Source organism: Cyprinodon variegatus, unplaced genomic scaffold (assembly GCF_000732505.1).
Source record: "Cyprinodon variegatus isolate N-32 unplaced genomic scaffold, C_variegatus-1.0 Scaffold77, whole genome shotgun sequence".
Taxonomy (NCBI): Eukaryota; Metazoa; Chordata; class Actinopteri; order Cyprinodontiformes; family Cyprinodontidae; genus Cyprinodon; species Cyprinodon variegatus.
This window is the reverse complement of record NW_015150530.1, coordinates 363972-378005: the sequence shown is the minus strand read 5'-3', so window position 1 is coordinate 378005 and position 14034 is coordinate 363972. Positions and strand designations below refer to the sequence as shown.

At 35.4% G+C, this 14034-nt stretch overlaps 1 protein-coding gene across 1 annotated transcript in view; it reads left to right on the top strand.

Moving 5' to 3' along the window:
- Positions 1-2950: 2950 nt before the first annotated feature.
- The window catches only part of fbxo47 (F-box protein 47), a 12310-nt gene continuing 1226 nt past the window's right edge, over positions 2951-14034 (top strand). Inside the window, exons 1-9 of the mRNA XM_015372875.1 lie at positions 2951-3125; positions 6050-6211; positions 6384-6460; positions 7341-7415; positions 7799-7907; positions 11027-11200; positions 11572-11721; positions 11882-12024; positions 12837-12996. Coding sequence (XP_015228361.1) covers positions 2951-3125; positions 6050-6211; positions 6384-6460; positions 7341-7415; positions 7799-7907; positions 11027-11200; positions 11572-11721; positions 11882-12024; positions 12837-12996 — 1225 coding nt within the window. The remainder of the gene's footprint in view (positions 3126-6049; positions 6212-6383; positions 6461-7340; positions 7416-7798; positions 7908-11026; positions 11201-11571; positions 11722-11881; positions 12025-12836; positions 12997-14034) is intronic.

The window sequence follows — 14034 nt, the reverse complement described above, 5'->3', positions numbered from 1 at the left end:
TACCTCAAAAACTTGGCAGTGCATTTAACTACTATATAAAATGCAACAAAAACATGATTGAAAGAATAATGTTTAGCTGACAGGAAGTGGCATTTATCAAGTAAAAATCAACACAGTCAGCACAGGGGAACAGAGCACGGGGCAGCAGTTCCATCTGATTAAATGCATTGTAAAGCGAGTAAGATGAGATCAATGAACCTGGCGGTTTCACCTCAATCCTTTAAGGTCCAACTTCTTTCCGCTGATCGTCCTTCTTTCTTCGCCTGTGTCCCAAGTGTACACCACCGTGAAATCCTGTTGCTGTACAAGAGCATTTTCCCAGCAATTGCCTCGGGTCCCTCATGGAGTATTCGTCTTTCTGTGTGATCCCTGCGGTGGAGGGATCATCCTCTCCAAGGTCTGCCTGTGGGAGACGCCATTTGAATGTGGAACACTTAATAGTCTTAGTTAAACAGAATAATCCTGTGATTAGTGGCTGAGCATAGTGGGTCTGCTTCTCACTGCACTTGAGGCTAACTGCAACACTGCTGTGATGAAGGTTTAAATGGCTGCAGGGCTCTGAAAAGTTCCACTTCATTCTGTACTAAAGGCCCCTGATCAACAATGCATCTACCAAATAAATTATAAAGTCATCAAGACATTAAGGTCATGTTTTTAGTCAGTCGAACATTGTAAAAAGGTAAGGTAATAAATCTTTATAGGTCAACCTACTGTTTAATTATATCACTGTATTGTTGTATAAATTAGGACATTGTGAGGAATGTACAATCCCAAGCCTATTGTTTTTAAGGCGGCACAGAAATGCATAAGACAAAAAGTAAACAAAGAAACAGTTTCTTTTCAAATACATTAAGAGGGTCATTTTTATTAAAATTTGATGTTGTTCCAATGAAAAATATTTAATTTTGGCTTTAAAATGTCAATCTTCCGTTACTTAAAATTAAAAACCTTTCCAATGGGAAAAAAGTAACTGAAGTAATTAGTTGTTAAATAAATCAGGAATATTTTTTAACTTTGTATGTATGTCTGTTCCAGCACATATCATCATTAAAATATATTTTAGTATCGTCTTCAGTACAGGGATCATAGCAGGGGCCACAAACAGTTCAGTTCTACAGGGGCACTGGCCCCTGGTGGCCCCTGTTTATAACTGCTTATTCTGACTCATTTATTAAAATTCAAAACTGTGATTGAGGTTATAACAACTATTGAATAATAAGTCATATTCATTTCAATTTGATGATTTACACTGAATTTCAAAAGACATGGGTTGGAAATACATCATTTGGATTTTAAAACTCATACAGTAGATATGATTTTAATGATGGAATCTCATAATCACCTTTTCGAACATTATAACTTTTAATCCAAACAATCAATTTCATAAGACTTCAGAAACCATGATTATAACCTTAATAACTCACAATTATGACTTTGAAACTATTAAACAGAGGTGGCTAGTAAATAGTTAAATTTACTTCAGTACGTTTTGGGAAAAAAAATTGCTATTGGGAGTCATTTTATAGGATTCTACTTTCTTCTTTTATTTCAGTATAAATATGAAAAAGTATCACTACTTTTACTTGATTAGTAAGCGATTCACTGAATAAAAACAAGCTTGTTTTAAACAAATATGCACAACTGAGAGACACACTTTCTTCTTTTTTTAACTCAATGCTTATTGATTAAATGTTTTTTTTTTCCCATTTGCTGAGTATGTCACGTAATTTGGATGTCTAGTGAAAATACAGTAAACAGTTTACTATGATTTAACCAATTCTATATACTGCAATTATTGATTTTATAACTCAAAAAATGTACTTGAAACTTATTTAATCCACCTCCATTTGTTATTATATGATTAATGTATGTACTGCATGCTTTTATTTATCTTTATCCAATTCTTTGAAAGACCAGAATTTGTATATAATTTTATATTTTATTTAATTTTATAAAACATAAAATCAGTTTTTATCACAATAGGTAATCAGTACTTCAGGAGCATATTTAAGCAAATGATTTTGACTGAAAGTCGAAAATATGATTTTGTTTCTCATAATTCTGACTTTGAAAGTCGAAATTTTGATTTTGTTTCTCATAATTAAGACTTTGAAAGTTGAAATTCTGACTTTCAATGTTGAAATTATGACTTTGTTTCTCATAATCCTGACTGAAAGTCAGAATTAGGACTTATATCACAGAATTATCTCATAATTATTACTGAAAGTCAGAGTTAGTATCTCATAATTATGACTTTGTTTCTTATAATTCTAACTTTGAAAGTTGAAATGATGACTTTGTTTCTCATAATTCTGACTTTGTATCTCCTAATTGTCACTTTGAAATTATGACATTGAATCTCATAATTATGATTTTCTTTTTGACTTTTTTCACTTTCATGTGGCAGAAACGGGCTTCCATAGCCTACTACAAATAAACAAGTTTTGAAATATTGTTTTCAATCATGATTTAAAATTTGATTCTTTTTTTCAGGTGGCAAAAATAGACTTCGGTATCGATTAGCTTAATGCCAAAACGTTTACTAAATCAGAATATTTTTAAAAATGTAGACCTTCATAATTCATAAGGTATTAACTTAGTAGCGGCTAACATGAAAGTCAGTCATTTTCGCGCCATGGCGCCTGGGATGCAAAACCAGATAGCAGCTTTAGCTCTCCTGACTTCATTACCGGCTATTTCTATTAAACAGGTGATATTATTCTGAATGTTAACCGTGTTTCCCTGTACCTACGAGTCTCACTATGTGGCGTTATTAACCCTTAAAGCGAATAACCTCTAATGTTTCATGAAGAGTTTAGTTTAGTTAATGTTGCTAGCTTATTTTAACGGTGGAACTCCTGATGCTGCGTAGCTAACTTTTTAAAGTTATTCAAACTCGTTAGCTTTAATGTCATTAAATTATTCAGACGCAGTTATATAATCGGGGATAATGATGGTGAGAAACACAAGCAGCGACAACAGGTATTCATGTACCCGCAAGTCCCGTCGTTTGATGACAGCGCAGCAGCATCGGCCGGTAACCCGCAGCCATCCGGCCTCCACCGCGGGCTGCTTCACCGGCCTGCCCGCTGAGGTGCTCCACATGATTCTGGATCAATTAAGCAGTGGGTATAACACTCTAAACCCATGATAGTAATACCTAACATTTATTCAATGCGTGATAAAATGTATTAAGGCGTTAAAATAAATAAATGTTGATGTAATAATGTAAAACTTTAGAGCACATTCTTTGAAAACACAGCCATAGCCTACAGGTGCATTTAACTTGAGTTGCTACGTGATCACAAATGTGTTATATGGCAGGAATTTGATTCATTCACTAATATAAGATTATTAAAAGAGATCAATGAATGGTATATAATTAATGCAGATGTGGGTCAGGAGGGTCTTAGCTGATTGTGCTGATTAGCCCTTTATAGGGCACTCAGTGAAATACTTTGAAAATAACACTATTGGCTTGAAAATCCAAATTTCAAGCCAATAGTGTTATTGGAATCCAGGACAAGACCTTATGACTTTTATAACGATCAAAAAATATGGATATTTTGATGGAAAATATGTATGTCAATGTAATAACAAGAAATGCCAACTTGCCTGAATATATTAAGAAAAATAACAAAAGTGCTTCTTTAAGAAATTCATGAAAAACTATGGAAGAGGATTAGGGCCACTGAAAAAATATAAAAAAGGTAACTGATTTTAAAATATTATTTTAGTTTAATATGTGAAAAAAACAGAATTCTGACTTTACTCTCAGAATCCAGACTTTTTTTCTCAGAATTCTGAGATTTAAGTCAGAATTCTGAGAAAAAAAGAAACTTTTCTCAGAATTCTGACTTTTTTCTCAGAATTCTGACTTAAATCTCAGAATTCAAATTTTTTTCTCAGAATTCTGTTTTCATCAGAATTCTGTTTTTTTCAGAACTCTAACATTAATCTCAGAATTCTGACTTTAACCTCAGAATTCTGACTTAAATCTCAGAATTCTATTTTTTTTCCTCATAATTCTGTTTTCATCAGAATTCTGACTGTTTTTCTTAGAACTCTAACATTAATCTCAGAATTCTGACTTTAATCTCAGAATTCTGACCTTTATTTATCAGAATTCTGACTTTTTTCTCAGAATTCTGAGAAAAAAGTCAGAACTGTTACTTTAACCCTCATCACAATCACACAGAGTGAAAGAAACACATTTTTTTTTTTTTGGTCCAATGTAACCTTCGAGGCATTAATGCTGATACTGGCACATGTTTTAGTTTATAGACCTAAATATAGTTGTTATCTAGGCTTATTAACTTTTTATTTTTTCAGTTAGCTTTTTAACTTTTTTTCTTAACTTTTTTTCCCAACTAAGTCTACAGTAGGTAATATATAATTCAAGGGCTCATCTAATTGATCAAATGCCAAAATAAGATGTACAGCCATGTAGCAGTATCTTTGCTGAATGGCTGGATATAGATCTTGTCCCAATGAGGGACGGGGGACTCCATTAGTAAATGATCAAAAACAGTAATTTTCCCTATAAAGGGTTAAGGTCCATGGTAGCATTTTTGAAAGTCAGCAGTCCTTTGGGAGGCCCTGTCATCAGTTGCTCTCTGTCTACGAGGTTTTATCAAGTTGAAATTTAACAAAGTCATCAAGTAAGTTAGAGAACTTCATGCTCCACTTTGCTGACAAGCTTCATGAAGATGTTGATCTAATTTTGAAGCAGGACTTGGCACCTGCCCACATTGCCCAAAGTACCAATATCTCATTACTGTGCTTGGCTGGCCAGCAAACTGCCCAGAACTACACTTCATAGATAATCCATGAGGTATTGTCAAGAGGAAGATAAGAAACACCAGGTGCTTTACTTTGATCCTAAGATTTCTAGTATATAAAAAAAAACATTAATATTATTGAATATTTGCTTGTTTAATTGCTGAAGAAGAAATGCAAACAAATACAGGCTGATTGAAAATTAGACTTAGACTGATTTTATTTTGTCATTTTGTACAAACAAGTGTAAACAAAAGCTCTCTAGACTATTTCATTTTAAAGTACAGCCTTGACAAAGGTAAGCAGCTGTGATGAAAACATTTTTCTAATGAAAGGGTTGAAATTGATCTCCTTTTTTTAAGAAGTGTTAACCACCTCCTTAATTATTGTGTTTCATAATTTCTGCAACAAACAGACACTAAAGACCAACTTCTTCAATTTTTTATACTCAGCTTTATTAGAACTCAAAACTGCTGTGGAATCAAACTTTTTATGAAGATTTAATAGTTGGAATATCAGCTATGTTACATTTTCATTGATTGCTGTGAAATAGGGCTGACACTAACGTTTATTTTAGCGATTGACAATTAATCTGTTGATTAGTTGTTTGATTAAACGATTAATAATCGGATAGCAAAAGGCTTTTTGTGAAATTAAACAAGGTGAAACTAAAACTTTTCCACTTGAGTAGTGCTGGATAGAGCATATTGACAGATGAAAACAATTTATATATTAAATCAAAAATATTTACATAAATTTTTTTAACAATCTTTGTATAATTACTGCTCAAAGCGGGTTTCCCTGTCAGCTAAAGGCACAGTTTAGTCTCTAAACTACAGTTAACGATTAATCGATTACTAAATTAAATGACGATTATTGCAATTATCAATTTATCTGAATAACTGTTTCGTTGCCCTTTGAATTGAGGTCCCCTCCCAAATGGGAATGTTTAGAATAAAAGCTAGTTTTTGAAAGTAATGTTCATCCTTTTGCAATTTTTATAATAAAACTTGAGGGAGAAAAAAATTGATTCATTAGCTTTGGTTGCAAAAAACTGGAGACTTGGTTTGTAGGCCATATTGTTCAACTTTATTGTCTTTGACTTGTATTTAATACTATAGAAAACTATTATGCAGAATGGTGTCACAGTGGCGTTTAACATATAGTTTGAAATTCTTAAATGATTGCCTAAATTTTCCAGTAAAATGTACCTCTTTTATTGGTGAAATTACCTTTTGACAGACTTATGAAATATTTGTGTTCTGTTCAGTGGTAGATATCAGCGTGTTCAGCATGGTTTCCAAAGAAATCACCAGCTACATTGTGGACTACGTCTCCTCCCAGGCCTGGAGGAAGAAAAACCTCATCCAAAGCTTTCACAACCCCACATGTCTTGAACAAAGATCCACCCTGGAACATTACAGGCAGATGGGTAATTTTCTCAATTCTCATTTAAACTTGTCCCTCTTCGTTCTTTATACATCTTAAAAAAAAAAAAAAAAATCTTTCTTAGCATTTTTGTACTGCATTGTTTACTTGTTCGAAAGTTATTAGCAGGGAGTCATTTTAAATGTCCTGCTGTGCCTGTGTGTTTCATATTCCAGGTTTGTTGTTCAAGAGGTGTACCATGTTGCTACCCACAAAGGACAGGTTAAAGTTCATATTTAGCAAGTTTTCACAGGTAGGAAAAATAAAGAGGTGAGAGGACATATAGTTGAATGTTAGTATGCATACAGCCAATGCCTACATCTACAAGCAAAGGTGTAAAAAATGAATAAAAAAGCTGCAATAATCAATCAATATATCCTGTAGATAAGCATAACACTTAAGCTGTAATGCAATTTAATGCAATGCTGGGGGATAACGGAGGTTGCTTGGTACAAAAGCAGTATGTAGCACAAAAAGAACGCCATACTTACAGTACGGTGGCAGCTTACTGCTCTGGCCTTGCTTCTCTTGCAACGGTAAACTATGTTTTTTTTCTTTTTCTTTTTATGTTTTTTCTTAACGGTAGTTATACTTTATTTTTAAGCTTTTAAACACTGCAAAATTGGAAATATAACTCAAAATGTATTTGAATTCAGTTTATATTCCCTTGATTTGAGCAGGTAAGGTAATTTACCAATATAATAAGATGATTTATGTTTAAAATCAGAAGAAAAAAACAACTCTACTATCTAAATCCAAGTGAATAATATCTAATTATTTTTATTTTAAGGACAAAAAGACACATTACTTTGGCAGATTTTATTTATCCACTCAAAGTGAGGGAAGATAAAGTTTTTCAATTTCTTTTTTCACCTCTTATCAGATCAGATTTTGCAGTTTATGTCTGTTTTGGGTGTATTCAGCAGTGAGCATCATCTCAGAGGTAGCCCTTCAGAGCTCTTATGTGAAATAGAAAAAAAAAGCTTTCTGATTCTGTATTTTTAGTGTAAGAGAGATATAGATAAATCTGACAATAGCAAAAATAGTTTAAGACTTTCTGCTGAGTAATAACAAAGCTTTCCAATAAAGCTTTTAATTAAAACTCCTAAAATGCTCCTTGTGCTGTGTTCTAGATCCCCTGCTTCATGTTGGGGCACTGCACAGCACCGGCCTGCAATGGTTACTCCCGTTATGGTGTCTTCCTTCAGGTGAGAGACTCATATGAGTGCTAAAAAAAACACAATAGCAAAAATATTCATGTCTTTGAAAAAGATTTTTTACATCCTGCTTTACATTTTGCTAAAGTGATATGCTAGTGTATAGTGGCATTTGTTGCACAAAGGTAAGGATTTCACATCATGTTTATGCTGTATCATTGCACCTTCACGCTGGAATTAAACAGCCTTCAGCGTTTATGCTTCACTGCAAAAATGCTGAAATCCAGAGTTTTTGTTTTTAAAATCAAGATGAAAAACCCATTTGTTTATGCATGTAAAGCACTTTGAATCCTGTTACGGAAATGTTGTGTACAAATAAACCTGTCTTGTTGGAGCAACATGATAATTATGTTTTCATACTGTTTGCTTCACAGACCCTGATTGCTGGATGGGATGAGCTGGAATGCCACAGGGTGTTCAACTTTTTGTGCAACCAAACAAACTTCTTGTTAAAGACTGAAGCATTGCTTACCTTAAAGCCAGGTTTGTGTACCTTACTCTGCAAAAAAAACAAACTAAATAAGTCCCTTTTTCTTAATATAATGATTTTTTTCTTGAACTAAGGAGGGAAGTGAGAAATTTTGCCAATGGAACAAGACAATGTACATTTAAAATAAGAAAATTTCAAGTGCATATTATCTAATTATCCTATTTTAAGAGTAAAAATACACATCCCATTGGCAAATCATCTTACTTACCAACTCAAATTAAGGGTAAATACACTTATTTTAAGAAGTTTTGACTTATTTATAGTTTTTTTTTTCCAGTGTATGACTTGTACCTTGTATAGAATCATAGAATTGTTACACATAGAGTAAGATAAGCCTTTGTTTCTTGTCTTTTTTTAATTATAATGTCTTAAAGATAAAAAAACAAAAATTTGCTGTCAGAGAAAGTTAGAATACTGGAAAAGGTACTAAAAACTTGTGTTGTTCCACTCTATCCAGGTAATTAACTCGAAACTCCTGTAAAGGCTTCCTGTTTTTATTTTTGGGTCAGTAGGTTACCCTGGAAAAACCTCACGCTGCTTTTTCACACATGCGCAGAAGAGATGATTTTACTCCAAAAATCTGTACATGGATGCAAATGTAGAATAAAATTACTTTTCGATGGGACTGAATGAGATTAGTTTCAGTATTATCTGATCAGGCCTTCAAACCGATTATTTGTGTCCATGTAAATGTAGTTAATGAAAGCAGTTGGTGTTCCACCGATGGTCATCTGATGAATTCAATAATTTTTCAGGTTATTTTGTTTTGGACCATCATGCTCGTTAAGTCAAGTGCAGACAAATGTGTGCTTCTTTACCTGCTGTCTGATTCATTTTTTCTGCCAGTGAGCCTTGATAACTCATCATAATCTGTCAAGTGCGTATTTTCCTTCATTTTTATTGTGTTGATGCATTTTGACGTGGTTAAACTCCGGGGTATTTTTCCATCACAAGATGCAGCTTACGTCACAAAAGTTTCACATAACAGTGTTTAGTATTTGCTGCCTTAAGCTGTCTTAGTGTGAAGAAAATGTGGTGATGTGCTGCACATGGGGCCTCTGCAAGCTGCAAACTCAGGGATAAAGGTGATCGTTTTTTGTGATCAGCACTGAGATTCGGCGATCATTGATCTCATAGTTTTTTTTCCAAAGATTATCTGATTATGATCAGGTGCCAATCGATGGGCAAACCACTAAAACACTCCTCCAACTAATAGGACTAAATGATAACTTAACAGCAGGTTTCAACTGTGACTCATCAATCAGTACAGTACTTCTAAAACTGCTCACTTTGAACTTTTATACATTCAAAACCATAAACTTCCATCCATCCATCCATTTTCTGACACGCTTAATCCCATGTGGGGTCGCCAGGGGTGCTGGTGCCTATCTCCAGCTGTCTACAGGCAAGAGGCGGGGTCCACCCTGGACAGGTCACCAGTCCATTGCAGGGCAACACAGAGACAAACAGGACAAAGAGAATTTAGAGAAGCCAATTAACCAAACAGTCACGTTTTTTTGGACTGTGGGAGGAAGTCGGAGTACCTGGAGAGAACCCACGCATGCTGAGGGAGAACATGCAAACTCCATGCAGAAAGATCCCGGGCTGGGAGTCGAACCCGGAACCTTCTTGCTGCAAAGCAGCACTACCCACTGTGCTACTGAGCAGCCCAACCATAAACTTGAATTTGTTTACTTTGATTTAAAATAAAAGATGATTCAAAGGGTGATTTAATTGTAAAGTGAAAGTAAAAAAACAAACATAAAAATTCTGTCCCTTTTAATCTGATGCTCCTTAAATCCAGTCAGTTTTTTTCTGTCAGAAATCATCTAGTTGGTGCCTTGCAGTATAGATCCAGCTCTGATGTGAAGGACCCAGAGGTTTATTGCTGAAAAATTGGAGATCAAGCAGCATAATAAAGACTAAGTAATAAGGCAAACTGGTCAGAGATGAGGATTAAAGCAAGGTTACCTTATAAAACTTTATTTCAGGCTGTAAACATCTCACAGAGCCTGGCGTAATCCATCATTGGGAAATTGAGAGAGTATAGCCCGACTGCAAACCTTTCATAACATGGCCACCTAAACTGACAGGCTTTGGAAGGGGAGCATTAATCAGAGAAGGCCCAGGGTAACTGTGGAGCAGCTAAAGAGATCCACAGCTTTGATGGACAAATCTGTTGACAGGACAACTACTACAGTAGTTGTGTGATCCACAAGTCTGGCATGTGTGGAAAAGTGCTAAAGAGAAGACTGTTATTTAAAGAAAACCAGAGGAAGTCCTGTTAATGGTTTTACAGGACCATTGTGGAAGGCAGCAGTCTTCAATCTGGGTAGATTGAAATGTTAGGGCAGGGGTCTTCAATGTTTTCCAGGCCAAGGACCCCCAAACTGATGGCATATAGAACGGGGACCCCCTAATTATATATATTGTATGGAATTGTGTTATATCAAACTGATTCTATAGTCACTCTATTACAGATGGAGTAATGTAACAAAAGTAATTTCGCCCTGGGATTATTAAAGTAATTCTGATTCTGATTCCTGGTTGATGGGACAGGTGTTGTGAATGAAACGGTGCCCAGCTTGAAGGAGCTCCTTGGTGTTGCTGAATGTGTGCATTGATGACTGAAAGACATCTTCTGCCTCCATTTATCTGTTTACTACAGTGTGTTGAATTCATGTTAATGTGTATTTAAAGACATTTCAATTAGTAGAAAAAATTGCAGGGAGGTATATATAAAAAAAAAAAGTTGAATCAACCAAAACTTTCGTGACCCCCATGCAGTACCTCAGTGGACCCCCTGTTAAAGACCTCAGTGTTAGGAAACCTCCATCTGCACATCATTTTGAACAGACCATCGTCATGGTGACAGATCACTGGGACAGTATGAGGCTGTGGGGAGTGGCTTATTGAGCAGGCACAGGGAAACCGCTCATCACCACTTAATTGTAAAATATTTCACCTTACACTTAATATTTATGTAAAAGTTTTGTCATAACCTATCTCAAAATAACGATGGCATACATTGAATTAAGTGGTGTTCATTTGGTAAAAAGTGAAAAGGGCAATAGGTTTCCTAAAAAAAAAAAGTAAATCTGTTTCTTCTCAGGGCTGATGCCGTACCAGGAGTACCAACTTCGTTTTTTTTGCCGTAAAGTTTTGTTGGACCCCTGCCAGAACCAGCCAGATGGACAGTTCTGGTTAGTTCAGCTGCTGAAGCCTTGGCCCATGGTCAGACAGGCCCACCTACTGCTCATCCTTTATGGACCTGTGCTGCATGACGGTGAGGTCACTTTGAAAAAAAAAAGATGCTTAAAAACCTTCAGCGGGCGCTGACACTTCTAGGTCACATCAGGCTGTTTTTTGGCATAAATGCTGCAATGTACCTCATACAAGAGATTTAGTAGTTTAAAATATATATAATAAATAAAATAATGTTTTAAACATACCCAAAATACTTTGTGACAAAAAAGTCCTGTTTATTTTCTGATGTTTTTAAAATACTGTAAATTGGTTAAGTTACCATAGCTAAATATTTTCCAATGTAACGCACAGATAGTAGAAAAAATTCCTAAAAAAAAGTAGCAGTGATACAATAATTCACATAAAAAAAGAAACTGGGTTTACTGACTGAAAAGTGACTCCTCTGTGCAGGTTTTCTCGGCTGGCAGGATCTGGTGGAGAGGGGGCTTCCTCACGCCTTCTTTTTGGATCTGGCTAAAGGGATCCTGATGCTCTTTGGTGCTCTGCAAGTTAAGGGCTGGAGCACCAACTCAATGATATCAGTCTTGGATGAGCTAATTGGTATTTTACTCCTGGCTTGATAATATTTGTCTGTGTTTTGGGCATACAGAGGAGATGAAAATAGTTTATATCGAGCATGTGAAAATAAATCTTGTCGTCCAAATTAAGGATTAGCTGCTAAAAATGAAATAATGTGAGCTCTAATTTCTTCCGCCTCCAGTCATTCCTCAGCCGTGGTATGTGGAGAATGTGGCCCGCCTTCTGGTGCTGTGCGGCAATAACCTCTGCTACACTTTTCTGGCCAGTAAGGCCCTCAGTGGACGACTCAGAGAGATCTCCAGAATCATCATTCATATCATACTGGTGAGAACCATCATGTCACTTTCGGGTAAACTTTGGTTACCTGCATGTACTTTTAGACATTCTTATCCTTTAGACGAGAATGAAAATCTGAATTTGCACTCAGCATAATCTACTTTATTTGGGTCACCTTGTTAAAATCTCTTTATTGTGAGAACTATGAGAAAAGCTGATATAAAAGCGACCTGGATCTATTATTTTGTAGCATCAGTGTCATCAGAGTGCTAGGCTTTAAAGAGCAACACAGCCTTCTCCCAGTGCTGGTTTGTTGTTGTTTTGTTGCCTCATCTTGTTCTGGCTCTTCAGGTGTGTTTCCCCCTGATGTCTCCTAGATTTTGGTTTTCAGTGTTTTGATTTTTGCCTCAGTCACCTGTGGAAAAAGATTTAATCTGGAAGCTCATCTCTGCATTTTTGGTCCTTAAAAACCTTCACTCCTCTTGACATTCAGCGTATGCCAGCGTTTTAGATGATTCTGGGACGTCTGCATACGCTGGCTAAATCATCAAGTGTGGCAGGGCCATTTGGTTAGTTAAATGTCAGTTGTTACTTTTTCTGTAATTCTGCCACCCTACAGGAGACGTCCGTCATACTTAGAAAAAAGCTGCCCTGTTGCTCACAATCTAAGAAATTAAAATAAATGATTGTATCTTGATAACCAACAGACAAATGCTAACCGAAAAAAAATCCCCTCCTAACTTAGTGTCTGATTTTAGTTTAGTTTGTTATTAAATAATTAATTCCTATGGCTACATTTCTGTTGTAAGAACTGTTAAATCGCTCTACCTTCTGCTTTGTATACACTTGTCCTTGTTCAGGTGTGCGAGAAGGACGGCTATAGCATGAGCTGGGTGGTGAAGCTGGTTCAGCAGATCTGCAGTGTGTTCAGCACAGCACCTGAAAAGTTCAACTTCATCAAGCACCTGGAGAACATGTTCTCAGAGGTCACCAGAGAGTTCTTTGAGTTTTCTGCAGAAGGTGATTTAAAGTGGTTTTCAAATCACTGTTGTTTTTCACAGCCATCTTCGATTTAGTCTTAGTTTTCTCCTTCAGGACGAAAACTATTGTTAGTTTTATTCATTAGGATATGTAATAGTTTTTGTCGGTTTTTGACTAGTTTAGTTGCGATTGATAAAATAGCTAATCTTTACAATAAGGAATATCAACCAGATTCTTTACCAGACTGACAGCTCTTGCCTACATTCTACAATCGCTGGATATACGATGCTGCTGTGTAGTTTATCATTGCTGTTGGGCAGAAAACTTTGATTTATAGAATTCAAATAACTTTTTTAATGAATTAATATCCTACTTTATACAAAAGTGTCTCACAGAAGTTGTGAAAATAGCAGATATAGTTCAACACATCTTATTGGTTAATATGGCAGACAGACAAGCTAACAATATGTACAATAAAGGAATAGTTTTAGACGTACAAGGTTTCCATTAAAAAGCAAACACTTCCTGATCTACTATGAATTATGCATTACACAAAGATCAATAAAATCTGTATTGCTTCAAAAAAAGCAAAGAACAAAAACATTAATCTTTCTACTTTGGCAATTTTAGCTTTATTTCTTCAAGTTGCCCCTTGGTTACCGCTGCTCAGGGGTCAAAGTAGATTTAAATTCAAAGGGGTCTAATATAAAAAATTACACAGAGAACCTACATAATGGCCTTGTAATGCCATGCCAATCAGGACCTAACTTTCAAGAATATCTGTGCTAACATGTTGAAATATTCAAAGGAAACAGAAAATGTTTTAATAACAATACAAGGAAACATTTATATTATATATAAATAAATAGAAACAAGAACCAAGAAAGAGAAATGTTCAAAGATCTATATACCTTTTCATCTGGCTATTTATCCAAAAACAAACGGTATGCAATGAAATATTTGCTTTGGGTATAATTTTGGGATTCCTTTTGGTAGAAATTAATGGTTTAGCATCACCACTTGTGAGCTAGAAGAAATAAAATCCTGTTAGACAAAGGGATTTCTTACTTTTTGCAG